Raw genomic sequence first — 20,098 nt, forward strand, 5'->3', positions numbered from 1 at the left:
GACTATTTCTTGCTGTCTTCGAGGGAGCATGTTAGAGACTGTTTCGGGATATTTTGCATAGCCCGAGTCCAATATGCTTGTGTTACTTGGTGATTATAACAGAACGAGCTTTACACAAAGAATTTGTGTGTGTTTAGTGATTCACGACATAGTCTTTATTGATTTTTTTCGCACGGTCTTGTTGCGTGCTCTACCATTTCAATCAGTTATGCCACGAGGAGCTTCTGCCATCACCAATACATCAATGCGCTACCGCGACACGATTGATTGACCTGCAGCGCGTGAATTTCCACTCGAGCACGGCCCAGCCGGCCCCAACCAGTCCTCTAACGGATCCACTTCACATGCCTATTACCTAGTCCTCAACGTACTCGCTGACCAAACGGCACCCTCAAAAGACCACCAGATCGCACCCATTCCCCATCCACCCTCCGAGGCCAGTCCATCCAGCGACCAGCATTGGTAGCTGGCTACTCCACTCATCGGTCCGAGCATCCCGCCGATTCACGACCGATATAGGCCGGCTGCGACCCACCGTGGGAACGGGACCGCGGCGTCGACACGAGCGCGGCGCACCTGAGGCCATTAGTGGCGCACGGCCGCGCCGTGACCGTCGCAGCGCGCCGACGCGGCTAATTACAGAGTCGCAGGCTGACGCGCCCAGGGAGAGGAGACCGGTTGGTGGGGCTAGCTCGGGTGTGACATATACAGTCTGGGTTGATAATTAAGTAGGTATAAATAAATTCAGACATCTTTAACACGCGCAGTGGAAGGGTTGCGAGTACTACGCCCAGTGGAAGGGGGGGGGGCGGATGGCGCCCCCCTAAGATCTCAGCTCCCAGTGGTGCTAGGAAGACGAAATTTGGAGGGTAGGTGGGGGCCCTGGGGAACTCTGTTGTGTGTGAATTTCATGACCCTAGGTCAATATCTTCAAGGTCAAATGAGGTCAAATGTCAAATCTGCCATATGAGCGACTTTTTTGCGTTTACACGCCGATAACTCAAAAAGTTACCGGCCGTTTTTCTTTTTTCTTTCATTATACGAAAGAACATACATTTTTGAGTGTGTAGGGTGAATTTCTAATTAATCAAACAATAAATATGGCAGTTAGAAGCCTGCTAAGGGTAAGATGTCGCCGGCTGACGCGGGATCGGCCGAAGCGGGAAAAGCGGCAATCACAATTTTGTGTTTACACACTCATAACTCAAGTTTTTACCAGCCGATTTTCAAAATTCTTTAACCATAAGATTGCCGGTACTTTTCTTAGTCTTCTCACCGAATTTGACGCGAATCGAATTGGAATGTAATCAGCGGTAAGGAGCGCGATGTAAAGACGGAACCGTCCCGCCCCGGCACAGTCTACAATTCAGGCGGCGCGTAACGGTTAGCGCCGGCCGCCGGCGGCAGGATGTTTGACTTTGCACCGCTAGTTATTACTAGAAAAGGTGTGAACCGATTTTCTTATTTCTTGCACGAGAAGATGTGCAATTCAATTCTGGACAGGTAGCCCAAATTTCACATCAATATCATGTTTGCGGCGCGAGTTATTGGCGAAAAACAGGAGGGGTGGGCGAAATCCGCCCCCCCCCCCCTTCCACTGCGCGTGTTAAGTGGTCTTTTTGTGATCGCTTTGACTGGCCGATTATCGGCTAGCTCGATTCTACCATTCTTGAAGGTGTAATTAACCCTCGCCCCGTAAGGGGGGGGGGCATTTTGGCCCCCCTGTGGTTTTTCCTGAATAGCAAGAAAACGGCGGCGCTGCGCCGCCAAATTTTCAGTACCTTCCCGGGCATCAATTTGACACCTCCACACCAAATTTCAAGTCTAAGGTCACCTTAGGTCAGGAGTTATTGAGGTCAAACTGAGGTCATGTTCGAGCAAAAATGAGCAAAAAACATGCAATCTTGAAACGCTCACCAAATCTACAGTTATCAAGCAATTTCAAAGTTCTTTATATGGTCTAGTAGACAAAAAGCGGCGCTACAAAACTGCTATCTCGGATTTTCAAAATTTTGGGTTTTTGACCCCACAAAATGGAAAAAAATGATTTTTTTAGAAAAACTAAAAAATCCAAAATTTTTCCGAATTTCGAATAAACCGGAATATATATGATAGTCCCTGCGCTCTTCTATATACATACCAAATTTCAGATCGATATCTCGTTTTTTGGCCAAGTTATAGCGAAAAAACTGTTCAAAAATGATGACGTCAAATTTTTGAACTCGATTTTTAGCGATTCTAGACCACGTACGGCAAAACAAAGACCACCATTGAACTCTCCGTGACGAGCTGCATCGATTCAATACCCATTTTATGAAAAAATATTAACTTTGAAATTTGACCTAATTTGACCTGACCTTGACCTGGCCTTGACCTGACATTGACCAAAACGTGACCTAAGCTGGCCCCAAAGGCTGCCTGACCCACATAATCGCATTTGTCATGTAAAATGGGCCATAAAACATGTATCACACGACATTTTCATATTGTGACCCCCCAGTGACCTGATCTCTGTGACCTGACCTGGTATCAGTGACCTCAAATAGCAAAATATGTGTTTGAAGAACATTTCCCCATCGATGATTTTCAATGAAATGTATTTTACTCGATTTAAAACGCAATTCTTGAAATGTCTGTAAACGGTGAAAATTGGACCTTTGATCTGACCTGTGACGTCATCGGTTTGACCTGGGTCAATAAAATTGGGTCACAAGGTAGTTCCCTGATAGGGCTATCCAACACCGTTTGCCGCTTGTCGCTAGGTTGCGTGGTTCTCGAGATCTTAGGGGTGGGGCCAAAAATTCCCCCCCCCCCCAACGGGGCGCGTTGCTCGGCAGAGCCCAACGGGGCGCGGGTTAATGGTGTCTTCGTATTCTTTATCCAAGCCATGATCTATTAGACATCTGTATCTTCTCATGAAAATTTAGCGGTTCGTGTGGGCGGTGGCGCTGTTTTACAAGCGAGTGGCGCACTCCTTTGACTGATTATATTCGTGCTAGGATCCTTACATAGCTGTCCGTTTCCGGCGTGTGAAGCCTTCTTTATCTCTTGGTGTGACAGGCGGAAGCGCGAACTGTGACCCAACACCAACGTTCGAGACACCCTCGCACGATTTGGTAGTATAATCTGGAAGGTTATTTTCGCATCGAAACGCTTCACGGCCTCCTGTTAGGCACAGGTCGAATTCATGGCGACACCATTCCATCTCCATGGTAAAAACGTCGATGTCTATGGCGATGGCTGCCAGGCTTCCAGCTAGAAATCATCTCGGCTGGCTAACGACCGCTCTGTTCATTAGTAAGGATGGTTCTGGCAGCCCGAAGGACGACTCGAACGGGTTAATTTGTAAGATGATATCGGTGAGCTCTTACTCAGCCCGACTTCCGACGACTGTGTGGCACCAGGTGGACGCTTTGATAACTCAATCTGATTTTGGGAGTGGTGATGTGATTACGAGCTGAGGTTAGTGAGCGGATCCATGCAAATGTTTGGTCTCGTTGTTGATGCAATATTTTCTACGGGATGGGTGATTGGCTAAACTTGGATCTTGTGTTGTTGATCTCTGAAGCAGATCAGTCCCTTCATAATTCTGATCCTGCTCAGGACTGACTGAGCTAGTTCTCTGCCATTATGAGCGGTTCCACGTAGAAGGAATAAAACTAAAAGGTGAGCAAGCACCGGGTTGAAGTTCTTTTTCCACGAAGTTGATATTAGACTTGGTCTCTCCCGTCATGCTGTCAGCAGTGTGCCCGGTGCCGTTCAGTTTTCGTAGCCTACCACTCCTGAGTCTTGGCCTCGGCCCTCCGCTCACGGCCTTTGACCTCGGCGCACGACCGGCTGCCGTCTGCTGTAGTCGTGTCACGACACCATTGATTGGCTGGATCGGGAGCGTGACGCCGTGACCAACCAATCAGCGTCACGCTTGGATTAACCCCCGCCGAACCGCCGGGATGAGCGCAACGGGAGCGGAAAGAGGACCATCAGGGCGATATTTGACCTACTGCGGAGGCGTTAATCGGCGATTAGTTCGGCTTGTGATAGTTTTCCAGCTGAGAGGGTTGTGGGTGGCGTGATAGCGGTGCTTGGTTCGGAGAAGGGATATCGTAAAGCTGCTGAATGCCTAATTGCATATGGTGGTGATTATTGACGTCTAAGGGTTGATAAAGGCGTTGTTAAAGGCGTAAGAATTCAATAATCACTGTACTTGTGATTTTTTCAACGGCAATTGACAGCTAAGGTTTGCTGTTGGTTGGTTAGGCCTCAATCGTGCCAATGCATCGCTAATATAACTGCAGTGCAACTGCGATAACGATGGGCAATGGACACGGACCAATCACAGTCGCTTATTGCTTCAAGTACGTTATTCCAAGTTTCCGTGCCATACCAGACCTCCTATTTCCAAATAAATGTATTACACCCCGAGAGCCGTACGCGTGTCTGGGCTCTCACAACCTTCTCGCGGCTCCCCGATATCACGGAGGGCGCTGATTTGATGTTGTTTTGGCCCGACCTCCGATCTCCTGACCCATTATCGGCTGAAGTCGGGGCAGCGTATCGATTATTGGTTGTTATGACCGCCGGTCGGCCGCGGTGGTCCGGGGAGTTTTTGTTCTGCAACGGCAGCCCTGTGATGAATGACTTGACTGACCGGCCGGGGTCAACAACGTGACCAACCGGAGGGGTCGGTCGTATATCCCTGCGGGGGCGGGCTGGGTCTACCGTGCTCTTCTTGGTGGTGGGCTTGGAGACTTCTGCTAGCTTTGAGTGAATTAAAATGCTATACCGACATGGCTTTATTTTAAATGTTGATAACCACAAATGTGTGGTTTTGTATGATCCAGTCTGATTAGACATTTGTCCAGTGCCCATCTACATTATGTTTTTTTGCAATGGTTTATTTATTACACGTGCGCTTTAGACATATTCTCAACTCATGACCCGACCCAGACCCCACCCAACCTCACGTGACCCCACTCTGACCTGCATTGACCTCTCGTTGCAGCGGTCGGAACTCGAGGACGGGATCGACCCACACTTTGACCGGCAGCAGGACGAGTAAGTACCCCGTGCCGTCATCGGCTTGTCTCCATGAAGGCCTGTGGGAATGGTGTGGGCTATCCAATGCTGACCGCTGACCAGGCCGAATTGTCGGTTGAAGGGTCGGAGAGAGAGTCCACACCCCAGACGACGCCCAAAAGCCAGGCTCAGACTCGAGGCCTGCTGGTTTGATGCGCTTAGGGATTGTGATTTGTCTGTGTATGTCCGCTTATGCATAGGCACAGAGATCTCTAGTAATTTGGGCTGGCTTGTGGTAGTTTTTCGTCGCTTTTTTACTGTGAGGGAATAGGAATGCATTGCTGTGAGGTCTGAATTCCAAATTACTGCATTTTCAGTAAATATGATGCGGTCTGACGGGAACCATGTTTGGGTAATAAACCCTGGGACTGGGGGCGTGCCGGGACCTTTATGAGAAGCCGTGGGGTGTGTGGTTCGTTACCTGGGAGCTGGAATGCTTTATGCTGGATATGGTGTTTTTGGTGGAATGTTTTGTGGATTGGGTTGAGTTGGTGAGTGCCTGAGGACGGGTGTTTATGAGTGTCGCCTCGCTGCACATGGGTGCCGTCTTTTACGCTGTTCTGATGCGCCGTCTGACTGGTGACCCCTGGCTTAGTGACGAGTGGGAACTGATCTCTGTGGTTTGTGTTTGCGAATGATTCGTGATGTGATTCACATAGATCATTTGGTCACCATGACGTAGGAAGGGTTAAACCTTAACTGAAAGGTGACTGAGATGACTGTGCATTTCTACAGGCGTCCACCAACAGTGACTTAACTACAAATAAGTCTGCTGGCATGAAGCATCACCTTGTTTTCTGTCGTGTGTAATTGACTGCTGACTGAGGCCGATCTGCTCGATCAGCGATCGAAACCGCTTCATGGTTGATATAGAACCATGAACATCGGTGTCGTGAAGTCGGGCTTTAGGTACGTGTGCAGAATAACAAATGGACTGTCGAGCTGGTGTGAGCTGGCTTCAAAAGCTGTTTCTGCTGCTGAGCTAATGTAGGCAACGGAGCTCGTTTCCGCGTTGTCATCCATGGTTGTGTGCATTTGCATCTCTCTCTATAGCCTGATGCGTGTTGATGCTTTGAAGAGCATCATTGCTAATAGTGTTTTCATGTAGTGACACGGTCCAAGGACTAAACACATTGCTTATAGTGCATGCACGATTGCTCGATGATCAAGATTACACACGTCTCGAAAAAGAAAACATCGGGGGATGCTTCTAGCATTGAAGAACGCTAGAAGAAACATTGAAGGATGCTAGAGGCGACAGGTGATCGGTGTAGTAAATCAATGATTGGGTGCATTTCTGCGGCAACTTGTAACATTCGATCGTGCTGGCTAGTACTATGTAGAGCCTAATGCGTTACCCCCGAAAAGAGTGTTGTTAACCCCATTATTTGCCTTCGTCGTAAGCTTGCCTTTCTACAACGGCCCCATAATCCAGTTTTTTACCATTACTAGCGGACATTCCATCCCACGTTAGCAAGCTTCCCGGTCCATAACCCGGTATCCGTTAGCCGTTATCTACCCCAATAGACCATGGTCTTCACTGAATGAGGAGGACATTAACACGCTAAACGACCGACCGACAGCGTTCTCCGTAACACGCCACTTTACCTCAGCAATGTTCTCCACCCATCTTCCGTTTCCTCGCCTCACTTCCCATCCTTCATTGCATTTATAACTCCCTTGATATCAACAACGCTGTAGATGCCTTTCTCATCAAATCCTCCGACGTCGTCCAGTGTCTATGGAGCCGAACAGTGAAGATAACCCTCTACAGTCTACACTCATGAAACCTTCCGTCTACATGGAGGCAGAAGACTCGACATGGCCACGGCGGCTCACGGCAGCCCGTACCGGCGATTTCGGGAAATCGGGCGACTATTTTCCCAGGCTGAGCGATGCCGGCGCGTGTGCGGCGACGCGCCGGTTGTGGGTCACCCGGGACCGTACGATGACGTATAGTGGGTGCCGTGTGTCATCGCTGGACGTTATGACGTCAGGAAGGAAGCGGTGCGGTATGCTGACTACCAACGGTACCTTTTTCTATCGGTCGCGGCTCTGCGGTAGAGAACTTAAATTGAGAACAAATAGTGGGCCTTGGTTGAAGGAAAAGCTCGACATTGCAATGATCATGGGGTGGAATTGTTCTAGCCTAGCGCTTTTATCTCGCCAGCTGCAACCACGTCTTTGATCACGTGTCCGCTGGCCGCGTCGTATTCTTGGTGTGCACGTGACACCGGATGTCACGATATCTATACCTACGCGTCACGAATTTTGCGTGCACGTTCGGTTCGACCGCCCTTCCTCAGCATTGGCCTAATTTCGGGCAAGTGCAAATAGACATGTTCGATCATGCACGCTAGTAAGCCTTTGACAGCACATTTCCGTTTGAGATTGGACTTTGGAGTGAACTTCCGTTGGTTTATGTTTACGTTCGTTGTTTATAGAAGGCTATCTTCAATGCCAAGCTTAGTTCAACAGCACACACCTGTTCAGCATTAACATATTACCTGCCAGGAACAGGGGATTTCACCGTCCGTTTATTGGTAATGTAAGCTGCTTACGATCAGGTATTGTTAGGCTCTTTCAGACTTCACTGCATGCAGGAACGGATGGGGTTTTCTGACTGCAGCCGACCGTCCGTCCGTCCCACGGTTCTTTTAGGAGCTGACGAAGGCGTCTCCAGCCGGGTTTAGTCACTTAGCGACTAATCAGTGGTCGTGGAACCCATTTGGCCACTTAGGTGTCAATTTGTGCCAAAATGCATCGTACAGAGTCGCTAGTTCTCGGTCGGACGACGGACAGTGCATGGAGCTCGCGAGTGGGCCGGTACTGGCTCATACGCTGCTGCCACCTACCGCCAGCCGGCTGAACTATTGCAGAGGCCGGCAGGTGAACGGAACCACCGCGTCGATGTAATGGACGTTGTTGCCATGCGAGGTGAAGCTATTCCACTGGGTTATTTCTGATGTAGCTGAAGATAAGATAGGCTGCTCTGCTGGCGCGTGAATTTCATAATGGTTACGTAATACTGGACATTTGAAACGTTTCGTCACGCCTTTCAGGAACAATTGGCTGCACTTTACGTCAGGCATGCCGATAACTCAGTTCACACCGACTTCGATCATGTTTGCTCGCACTGGGGTATGCGGTCGATAGGTAATTGGTGTGTTTATTTTGCCTTGACCGTTGGAACAGTGTTGGAATCTGCGGCCGTTTCTATCGTTAATCAATGCCTCCATTGCCCGTGGACGGTGGTCATCGAAAACAAATCAATACCTACAGAGAATGGCCCCAACGATAACTAAGCCCAAACTGCTTCGGCTCACTCTGAGAGGCACGAGTACGGTTTTAAAAGCCAATAGGAGTGCTTATTTCGCTTCAGATGACATGGTTTGGGCACAGACACAGACTGCAGGAATATTACAACGTCTTGCGTACCATGATAGATGACATTCTCACCTCTCTGTACCTAAATCAATATTCATCACCGCATATCAGCATATTTTCCACCCAATCTCCCTGTACCTACCATACATTGACGTATAGTCAGTATTTCTTCTCTCCAGATCCACTCATTCGCTCCGGCTCTTGACATAACCGCTTGGTGATAAGAGCACTCTCTCTCCCGAACCCCAATCTGCGGTGCTAAGTGAGGGCAGTCGGAGAGGTGGGTGGATGATGTGCTGGGGCGTGTGTCATCCTTATCTCTAGCCCCGAGGGTGATGGACTGGGCGGCGGCTCCGCGGAGTGGGGAGGGACGGGGCTGGGGCGAGGGGCGGACGTTGTTGGTATGCGCCCCGTTCTAGCGTTAGTCGTGACCTGTCAGAGCACAGCTGGTGTCCCCAGTCCATCCCCCAGTAGCACAGGAATCGAACAGCGAATCGATATAAGATCGAACTATGATACTGTCCAGCCCATGGGCTACTAGCGGACATGTAAATTGCTTGTCCGTTCCGGCTGATGCACCTATTGATCGGGAGGATTATGTGGCTTTCGATAATGCAATATGTGTACACGAGGGCTTGTCTTGGTATGGTAGTGGTGATTACTCATGGGACAGCTGGCGGTCGATAAGACAAGTAACTGTTGAGATAGAGTTGTGATGAAATGCTCCAATATCATGCGAGTCATTCGATTGACTAAAACGCATTATTTTCTTTACAGGTAAAATCGTTGGTAAATAGTTTAAATGTCTTTCTTTATTTACTTTAAAGCTTGCATTTAGATGATACACTTTCCTTGAATTTAATAATTATTAGTTGAAATCAAATGGCCAGGACAAAACTGCTCGGTAACCTACTACATACGGACCTGGCCAGTTAAAAAAGATGCTACTCTACGGTTGAAAAAGATTCAGCTCTTGATAAAAGTGCTGCTGCTTATTTCACCATCAATTCTCTGGATATTTCCCGGAGGCTTAGCCCCACCTGTTGAATCGTCGCTGACTTATGTTTATCGCAGAGATCTCAGTTCATTTGCTATGCAGCTATGCTACTCAGCAGGGGTCAAGTGAGACCTCCAAGTTTACACCAGTCTGTCACCAGGCGTTCCCAAGTTCAGACAGCCTTCAGCTTGCAGCTGCCCGGTACGCGTCGACGCCTTTGTTTCAACTCTCCAAGGGGTCTCGAACTATGAAGTCGTTTCAGCGACAACCGTTGAAACATTTTCCTGAAGAACGTCTCACTTAGAAACACGACGTCGCCCGTCAGCCTCCAAGCTAGCCCAGTCACGTTCCTCGCAGTCTGGTCCGTGAGTTACGGCGCGTTTCAGACTGGGGGTCGCCTCGCCGTGACCAGGGTCGATGGGCCCGGGGCCGGCCGCCATCGATCGCTCGGCCCACGTCGTGGCCGACGCGCCGTCGTCGCCAGCGACGAGGCTCGTGTGCCCCTCGGACCGGCACCAAACGCTCGCGCGCGCCCGGTGCCGGCGGCGGCGGTGGAGCGACGTTCGCTTTCCATTTCGGTGACGGGGTGAAGGCGCACTTACGGCGCAGCCGGCGCCGTGTGCGGAGGGACTGGGGCGTGAGAGGGACGGAGTGAGACGCTGTGTTGTGCGCTGAGAGCAGCTTCTGTCTGGATGTGGAGGGATGGAACTTGGCCGTGGACGAGGCTGAGTGTGCTCCACGCAGTGCGTGTGATGGTGACGGTGTGTGGAAGGAAGTGACGCGACGGGAGTTGCTGTGTGTTTGAATCACGTGCGAGGCGTGGCACACTAGATCGCAGTTGTGGGGCTCGTCATTTCGCCAGTTTGACTGTTCGGATCCCGGCGCTTTGAGGCCCTTATTGTGGCGCGTCGCAATATTGTGCAGTGCAGTGAGGAGGCGATTTTAACGACTCGCCCCGCCTCTTCCTAAACTCGCGGCATCTTTGCCGCCTCGCAGTGAATTGGCCAGTCGCGTTTCGGCACAGTGGAGCGCGCAGCGATATGGCGCGGCCGTCGGAGACCGGCTGAGTCGGGTTCAAACGCACCTGACAACGCGTGGCCGTCACCTGTGCGCTCTGTGTGTGCCACCGCTGGCACGTGGCGAGAACGAGACAGGTGGCTAGAAGTCCCGCCTCCGCAGGACGTCCTATCTACGAGTGATTGGGTCATCGGCTCGTGTCCTCGCTGGGTGGGTCTCTCCGTGCCACCAATTCGGCCCATTTTGCCGAGCCGGGGACTTTTGCAGTACCGTGCAGAGGTTGACATGGGTTTTCATCACCCGTGAGTGGTTCATGGTCGCCCTGTAATGCAATGTGACCGTTTTGGTTGTCTGTGACCCACTGTGACCGTTTAATAGTGTGTCTGCGGTTGTCTACTGGCTCTAAAATCTCAGTAGGTTTGTGGGTTTGTGATTGATTATGTGGCTGTGGGTGTTCGATGTCGTAAAATATCTGTGCTGTTTTCTTTGGTCATATTGAACGATATTTGTACCATGAGACCTTTTAGATCTGGAATTTACATTACGACTCAGTGCTACAGGGCCACAGCTCACCCCATCAATGTGTGTTTGCTTTGCTTTTGGGCGACCACCCGGGACTGGACATTGTGTCTTTTTGTCTTTTTTTTACAGATTATCCTCTCGAAACGTCGCTTACCCCCTGGACGTTTTTGTCTTCGACTCTGTGCTGTCATCGTTGAAAATGTATCCGTTGTGGACAGTCCCCAATGCTACTTTTGGGAAGCTCTGTGGAACATACCACCCTTTGGGACAGTGTCTCGCTTTGGGTTGACCCCGTGTCAGTGTCCGTCCCCGCTTTCTGTGGGCCGCCTGGGTCGCCCTCGGTGTCCGTCCGCCGCTCACGTGTGGGACCGCCGCTCCGTCAGGTCTGCGTCCAGTCGGCTCCGGCTCCCGCTCTGTGTCGCCGACCCTTAGCGAGGTCAGCACGGCTTCGTCAGCCGGCTCGGCCGGATCGCGGGGCTCCATGCACTCGCGCGACTCGGCCAAACTGGCGGCCAAGAGCCGCAACGGCTCCGTCCTCTCCCTCGGTGAGTACTGAACTGAGATGATGACGGCTGGTGGCGGCTGATGACGGCTGATGGCGCCTGGTGACGGCTGATGGCGCCTGGTGACGGCAGACGGAGGTGCTGAGCTGATGACGTCTCTGCTGATCCCTTGACGGCTGACAAACCTGCTGAGCTGCTGACGACTGACAGACAGACCTGACCGCTGATTGCTGATGCGCTGACTGCTGATCGTCCTGACCTAATGACTCGCAGACGACTAATATGAGATGATTGAGGTTGTCTTTTCACCGTCTAAATGTACACCAACTTATCTCACAATCATTTCGCATTTTGTAGCAGCAGAGCAATGACTAACTATTCCTATGTAGCTTCCTTCCAGTCACTGCAGCTCTTCTGTATTCTTCCAGCTTGCTCTATCGGGCGCCGGTTAAAGGATGCGGTGAAACCTCTAATTAAAGTTAATTATTGCCCTCCAGGAACTTTCCGAATTTCGCTCAAGTCGTGAGCCTCATTTTCCCCAAACAAATGCTCTCCGGGTCTAACTTTTCGAACTCTTGCGGGTTTCCCCGAAATGCATGTAGGCGAATAATTATCACCGTCGGCAGAGCATATCACCTCTGGGCTCTGATTCCGCCCTTAGAGCTCTACAGAGAGTTCAGACTAGAACAAGTATGAATGAGATCAGAGTGAATGAGAGCGAGAGTGAGCGAGCACGCCGACCTCCCACTGAGAATCCTGACCACGCCGGCAGTAAACAGATGGGCCGGCCCCGTGTTGTGGTTCCAACCCTCGTCCAATTCAGCGCGCCCGGCCGGGCAGGGTATTCGTCACACGGTGTAGTGGAGCGCAGCTCTCCGGGTCGATGTTAGTAACACGCTCCAGGTGGGAGCCTATTCATAGCACCCCTGGCCCGCCCCTGCCCTCGGCTCGCCGCCCTTGACTCTGTTCCCCTGGCCCAGCAGCTGTATGTTGTGTGTGCAGTGATGAGTGAATGCCGCCTCTCTGCCTCCTCTGGGGAGCGCTAGTTGTACGAGATCCGCGGCCTTGGCTGCATTCCAAGGGGCGTGACCGACAATGGGACCACTTGATTCAATTGGTGGCGGACATCTCTCGCGACAAACATGACTTAGTGTCGACACGGGGTGACAAACATCGCGACAAACATGACATAGTGTCCACTAGCGTGACAAACATTACGACAAACATAACACCTTGGGACGCAGAAATGGGTGTGGTTGGGTTTGGGCACAGGGGTTGGGCTTAGGCACAGGAGAACGAAACAAAGGTCGATGTTATGAGACAGAAAGGTTAGGTCCGTTGCCTGACTGCGGATAATTAGTACTTTGCGTGGCCCATAGATATGCTTTGATGACGCTTACGCAATTGCTCGCAGTGTTCACTGCTTTCACAATCACCATCGTGCTTATCTTGTCCTCACGAGCAATCACTTCGCTAACCCACCGTGTGCGTTTCACGCCAAATTAACCGCTTTTGCCCAATCACCGCCCCTGTTGCAAACTACGTTCCTGTTTGACCGACCCGCGCGTTATGACCCGGCCGATATCCGCCCCGTGCAGCACCTCTCCCACGCCCATAGTGTACCGCACGTGGCCGGCCATGCGTGCCGCGGCGGCGGCGGCACAGCCGACCTTGCCCCGGTGTAGATTACACTCACTTTCGCCGCCCGTATACCATTGATCACCACCACGGCGCTCTCGGCGTGACGTCGGGAGCCACTGTTTTCGAAAGCCGACTAATTGAAATGGTCTCACCCCTCGGCGCGGCCGCAGGACCAGAAAAGGCCGGTAAGTCGCGCTGAATAGCTCAAAGGTTGGCCAGGATTTATGCGGGCTGGGTTTAAATGACATCGTCTCCCGCTTGGAGCATGCGGTGATGTAGATTTGACCGCTAATTAGAGAAAGTCCTAGAGACTGGACTTGATGATGATGATGAGGGTTAAGTAATCTAATTTCGTTCTCTTTATGGTCGTTATGGATTGAACTAGATTACGGAGCTTTTGTCATGTGCATGTATCGTAGATCAGTATTATAGCTTCTCTTCCATCTCAATGGCATGATAGTCTTGGGTTGTTTGCGCTAAGTGGCTAAACGTCACCCTACAACCTGAGATGAACGGAGGATATTGACTCAATTACTTCCAAATGCCCCTGATTTCATCAACAAGCATGAAATTAAACATAATACCATGGATTACCAACTAACTAGGGACTATGTTCTTCATCCATAATACCTACCTTTCTCACATGACGTACCCTGCTGACATGTTGGGGCCGATCACATTCCCGTTCATTGTCATCGCACCGTCTTCCTGGCTTCATTTTTTGTCTTATATTATTGTCTTCGTGTTATGCTGTCATGTTCTCATATTTTATGGTTGCTTGCTTGTCAATGCTACTCCTCGCTTATGTAAATATCATACTGCGTCTGCATTCGCAGTCGCCTGCTGACTTCTGTATATGCCCGCCTGCCTGCCTGTCTGTGTTTGTGTGTCTGTCTGCCGGCGGCTGATGGCCGTCTCCTCACGCTGCTTTCAGTGTCTGAACGTGCTGCAGTCTCCATCCGGCGGAAGATACCCGCAGGTACAGTGATGCGTGCCGTCTCGTGGACGGAAAGTCAGCCTGCTGGGAGGGAGAGGTGGTTTTGTGATCACAATTTGGTGATGGGTGACAAGAACCACCAAAACTGCAGTGATTTAAGCCGGTACGCAGTGAAGCTGGAACAGAGACATTCCATTAGGGCGTTCACATCCATTTCCTCCCACACACGCAGCGATTTGAGCATGATTCGCTGGAAACATCTGATTGCGCCGAAACTCTCTGATGACATTTTTGCATGAACTCAGCGCTCTTCGTGGGCGATGCACGCAGTGTGCACGCAATGTGCACGCCACTGTGCACATCAGCGCACAGTGCATGCGTTTAATGGTTATTGCGCGAGGATGACTGCGCATTTCTCATGGGGGATGCGTCCATGACAGGGCGTTGTCACCGTGTTCATATTTAGGTCGCCCCGAACTATTCGCTGTGCTGGTTCGCTGTGGATGGCCGTTTCGATCCGTCGGATTCGTGTCGGATGATGACCCCTATGTTGTTGGGCGGGATCAGAATAGGTTGCGTGCCGCTGACATGACGGTCATGGCCACAAGCCGCTTACATGGAAGTTCATGGCCGTTCATGGAAGTGATTACTGGTAATCGATAGGATGGGGAGATTTGCGGCTTAATTCGGGATGAAAGCTTGTCCGAAGATAAGCCCTATTAGGTGGGCTTTTGGTGAGGTATGACAACATTCTGATGAACAAAAAACGCATGTCCTACATCTATCTTCATTTTGTCTTTCCTCCCTTGTCACAAAATCTAGACGACACTGTCAAAATTTACCCTAGTTCTTTGGTTTCCCACCATGGACGTAGACCTTGTCGTGGACCGCTGCTGTCGCGATCGCCGGTGTCACTGCCCTGAGTGCCCGCGCATGGGAGTTAGGATCGCGTGGGAGCGGGCTGGGGCTGCCGCACTCGATCGTGACAGTGCAATGGACAGAACTGTCGGGCCGGATAGCGGCTCACGGCACCGAACGGAAACAGCGCTCTATGCGCACAGCGCTCTATGCGCTGTTTGTGCTGTCTGAGCTGTCTGTGCTGTCTGAAAATGTCTGTACTGACTGTGTTATCTGAACTGACTACTGTCTTCCTATGTGGTACTTTGTGCCGAGGTGGGAGGGCCCGGGCGCAACAAATCTGCTGCCGCCCTAGCGGTGACCTTGACCTCCGCCGTCTGTTGCGGCTCCAAAGCCAAGCCGGCGTGGAATTGGGAGAGCTCAGGCATCCCCATCTCGGCACAAGCCTCCTCCTATGATTGTGTTATCTGAGCTGATTTACATTCATTACATGTGCTGTCCGCACTGGCTACTCTAACCTACTTCAGCTGACCGTGCTGAACAGCTGCTAACTGAGCTGACTTCATTCTAACATCCATCCATGAATGAGTTTTCCTATTCATCTACATTCAAACCGGCTATGATTTCCTCATCTCCCGATGTCTCATCTCCGTCACCGTCGTGACCTCACCATACGCGTCCTCCCGGCTCAGAACACCGGACGTTCCTGAACAGGTCGCGGGGCGGTCGGTATCCGTGTGGAAACACTCGATCACTTCAGTGACTAACGCAGACCGTTTGTGGTCGGATCCGCATTCCTTAGTGCGTGACAAGCTAGGGAGAGTGGTGGGAGGAAACGGGTGCGTCATCATAATGACTGTAACCGCAGGTTGTTTGAAAAGACAAACACTATTCGTTAGAATTGTGTTTTTCTATTGAAAAACAACCGGAGCGGTCCGTCTCCGGGCTATGTTTTGCAAGTCTGGCCGCGAATTGGGGCATAACCGCAGGTTGTTTGAAAAGACAAACACTATTCGTTAGAATTGTGTTTTTCTATTGAAAAACAACCGGAGCGGTCGTTCTCCGGGCTATGTTTTGCAAGTCTGGCCGCGAATCGAGACATCTTGACGGGGGCCTAAATGTGCATTGCGATTTTCATAAAAAGTTCAGTGTATGGGCTCCCGGAGGCGATCTACCTGCTGACACCAGTCGCAACTCTCTTAAAATCTCGTGGCGCGTGGCACGTGCGATTCCATTTTTCCCATAGTAAGTCAATGGGGGTTTGGGGCACTTTTTGCGGAATCGGGAATAGCGGAAAAAATCGCGGATCAAGGTATGGTTTGCTGCACACCTTTTTATGGCCGACACATTCAGGTACACGCCCATGTGCGCCGTCTACCCGTAAGAAGTCGATATTTTTTGTAGTAAGACTTTGAAGTTGAAGTTTTTTAGCTCCCCATGTTAAGTCTATGGACATTTTTGCAGAGACATTTCAATTCGCTCATTGTACAAAATTATATGATACGATTTTGTTTAAACTTTTAGGACTTGTTAAGAAAAGACCATAGAACATGTTGTTATGCTTCTTTAAGCTGTGCAAATTCGTTTGTTCTTTTTAGGCTCGTTAAAAAATGAAAAATTTTAACATGGAAAGTCAATGGGAGCGTCTTTGGTGCTTAATAACTTTGTACGTTGAAGATATATTTAAGTGAAAAGTTTATAGGTTATACAACTTTTGACGCTCTTTCCAATGATGTATAGAGCGTTATTGCACGTTGTGCCGTTTTTGAGAAATTTAGTAAAAAAGAACGACATTACCGAGATTTGAGCTCAGACCTATATATGGTCTTGGCTCAGACAGTATACGAACAGGTGACGGGGATACCTCCCATTGAAGGATGCGGTTTAATGCTAAATATTAGCGGCCGGCCTCTGTGGGGATGTTTTTGTACGACTTATATCTCCGCAACCAGGGGGACCGATACACTTGCGGTTTTTTGTGTGGGGTAGCGTATACCCTTCTTACAAGTATTTTACTATGCACGATGCTTGCGGGTGACCCCTACTGCACGTGACACGTGTAATACGGAGAGGTGTCAGTTTTGTAATAAGTGATATAACTCGGCAATTACTGGGCCGATTGCGCTGAAACTTGGCATGGAGGTAGTCACCTACCAGGCGATCCATTTTCATGTGCCACGGTAGGGGTGCCGCTGCACGTGCGCACGTGCAGGGTGACGCTTCCAGATCTCGTGACCGGCCGGGCCGATTGAGTTCAAATTTGGCACACCGCCAGAGACCGCGTAGTAGGGTGCCTTGCACAGATCAGTTGGGTCCCAGGTTGCACGTGCGCACGTGCAGGGTGACGCTTCCAGATCTCAGGAACGGCCGGGCCGATTGCATTCAAATTTGGCACACCTTTAGAGACCGATCAGTAGGGTGCCGTGCGCAAGTCAGTTAGTATGTATTTTCATGTGCCACGGTTGGGGTGCAACTGCACGTGCGCACGTGTAGGGGTCGTTTCCAGATCTTGGAAACGGCTGGGCCGAATGCGATTAAATTTGGTACATCGCTAGAAACCGGCGAATAGAGTGCCGTGCACAAGTCAATTGGGGCCCAGGCTGCACGTGCGCACGTGCAGGGTGCCGCTTCGAGATCTCGAAAACGGCCGGGTCGATTGCACTCAAATTTGGCACACCGCTATAGACCGACGAATAGGGTGCCGTGCACGTCAGTCCGTAGCACACCGACTCCGGTCTGCACGTGCAAGGCTCATCCTCTCGTTTGGTGGCGGGCGTTTTTGCGGCGTTACAGAGGTGCTTGCTCAAACAACCTGCGGTCCCGCGATGCGGAGCCCAGCATCGCAGATGCTGGTAACCGCAGGTTGTTTGAAAAGACAAACACTATTCGTTAGAATTGTGTTTTTCTATTGAAAAACAACCGGAGCGGTCCGTCTCCGGGCTATGTTTTGCAAGTCTGGCCGCGAATTGGGGCAACTTGGGTCAGGCCTAAACGTGCATTGCGATTTTCGTAAAAATTTCAGAGGATGGGCTCTCGGGGGCGATCTACCTGATGGCATCGGTCGCTTCTCGCTTAAAACCTCGTGGCACGTGGCACGTGCGATTTCATTTTTCCCATAGTAAGTCAATGGGGGTTTGGGACACTTTTTGCGCAATCGCGAATAGCGGAAAAAATCGCCGATCAAGGTATGGTTTGCTGCACACCATGTTATGGCTGACACATTCAGGTACACGCCCATATGCGCCGTCTACCTGTAAGAAGTCGATATTTTTTGTAGTTCGACTTTGAAATTGAAGTTTTTTTGCTCCCCATGTTAAGTCTATGGACGTTTTTGCAGAGACATTTTCATTCGCTCATTGTACAAAATGATATGATACGATTTTGTTTAAACTTTCAGGACTTGTTGAGAAAAGACCAAAGAACATGTTGTTATGCTTGGTTAAGCTGTGCAAATTCGTTTCTTCTTGTTAACCTCGTTTACAAATGAAAAATTTTAACATGGAAAGTCAATGGGAGCGTCTTTGCTGCTTAATAACTTTTTACGTTAAAGATATATTTAAGTGAAAAGTTTATAGGTTATACAACTTTTGATGCTCTTTCCAATGATATATAGAACGTTATTGCACGTTGTGCCGTTTTTGAGGAATTTGGTAAAAAAGCACGACTTTACCGAGATTTGAGCTCAGACCTATATATGGTCTTGGCTCAGACAGTATACGAACAGGTGACAGGGATACCTCCCATTGAAGGATGCGATTTAATACTAAACATTAGCAGCCGGCCGCCTTGGGGACGTTTTTGTACGACTTATATCTCCGCAGCCACTGGACCAATACACTTGCGGTTTTTTGTGTGGGGTAGCGTATACCCTTCTTAGAAGCATTTTACTATGGACGATGCATGCGGGTAACCCCTACTGCACGTGACACGTGTAATACGGAGAGGTGTCAGTTTTGTAATAAGTGCAATAACTCGGTAATTACTGGGCCGATCGCGCTGAAACTTGGCATGGAGGTAGTCACCTACCAGGCGATCCATTTTCATGTGCCACGGTAGGGGTGCCGCTGCACGTGCGCACGTGCAGGGTGACGCTTCCAGATCTCGTGACCGGCCGGGCCGATTGAGTTCATATTTTGCACACCGCCAGAGACCGCGTAGTAGGGTGCATTGCACAGATCAGTTGGGTCCCAGGTTGCACGTGCGCACGTGCAGGGTGACGCTTCCAGATCTCAGGAACGGCCGGGCCGATTGCATTCAAATTTGGCACAGTTTTAGACACCGATCAGTAGGGTGCCGTGCGCAAGTCAGTTAGTATGTATTTTCATGTGTCACGGTTGGGATGCAGCTGCACGTGCGCACGTGCAGGGTGACACTTTCAGATCTCGAGAACGGCCGGGCCGATTGAGCTCAAATTTGGTACACCGCTAGAGACCAGCGAATAGGGTGCCGTGCAAAAGTCAGATGGGACCATTTTGCACGTGCGCACGTGCAGGGTGTCGCTTCCAGATCTCGAAAACGGCCGGGTCAATTGCACTCAAATTTGGCACACCGCTAGAGACCGGTTAGCAGAGTGCAGTGCACGTCATTTCGTAGCACACCCACTCCGATCTGCACGTGCAAGGCTCATCCTCTCGTTTGGCGGGTGGCGTTTTTGCGGCGTTACAGAGGTGCTTGCTCAAACAACCTGCGGTCCCGCGATGCGGAGCCCAGCATCGCAGATGCTGGGTTAACCGCAGGTTGTTTGAAAAGACAAACACTATTCGTTAGAATTGTGTTTTTCTATTGAAAATAACCGCAGGTTGTTTGAAAAGACAAACACTATTCGTTAGAATTGTGTTTTTCTATTGAAAAACAACCGGAGCGGTCGTTCTCCGGGCTAGGTCCCGCGATGCGGAGCCCAGCATCGCAGATGCTGGGTTAACCGCAGGTTGTTTGAAAAGACAAACACTATTCGTTAGAATTGTGTTTTTCTATTGAAAATAACCGCAGGTTGTTTGAAAAGACAAACACTATTCGTTAGAATTGTGTTTTTCTATTGAAAAACAACCGGAGCGGTCCGTCTCCGGGCTATGTTTTGCAAGTCTGGCCGCGAATTGGGGCAACTTGGGTCAGGCCTAAACGTGCATTGCGATTTTCGTAAAAATTTCAGAGGATGGGCTC

At 50.3% G+C, this 20,098-nt stretch overlaps 1 protein-coding gene across 4 annotated transcripts in view; it reads left to right on the plus strand.

Annotated features, from left to right (window-relative positions):
• The window catches only part of LOC122391040 (microtubule-associated tumor suppressor 1 homolog), a 168,301-nt gene that overhangs the window by 64,542 nt on the left and 83,661 nt on the right, over window positions 1–20,098 (plus strand). For 3 of the 4 annotated variants that reach the window (XM_043384564.1, XM_043384565.1, XM_043384567.1), the window contains exons 6-8: window positions 5,003–5,055; window positions 11,383–11,544; window positions 14,078–14,122. In XM_043384564.1, coding sequence (XP_043240499.1) covers window positions 5,003–5,055; window positions 11,383–11,544; window positions 14,078–14,122 — 260 coding nt within the window. The remainder of the gene's footprint in view (window positions 1–5,002; window positions 5,056–11,382; window positions 11,545–14,077; window positions 14,123–20,098) is intronic. The other variant, XM_043384566.1, reaches the window with a different exon arrangement.

This window comes from Amphibalanus amphitrite, unplaced genomic scaffold, assembly GCF_019059575.1.
Source record: "Amphibalanus amphitrite isolate SeventyFive unplaced genomic scaffold, NRLGWU_Aamphi_draft 000419F_arrow, whole genome shotgun sequence".
NCBI classification, from domain to species: Eukaryota; Metazoa; Arthropoda; class Thecostraca; order Balanomorpha; family Balanidae; genus Amphibalanus; species Amphibalanus amphitrite.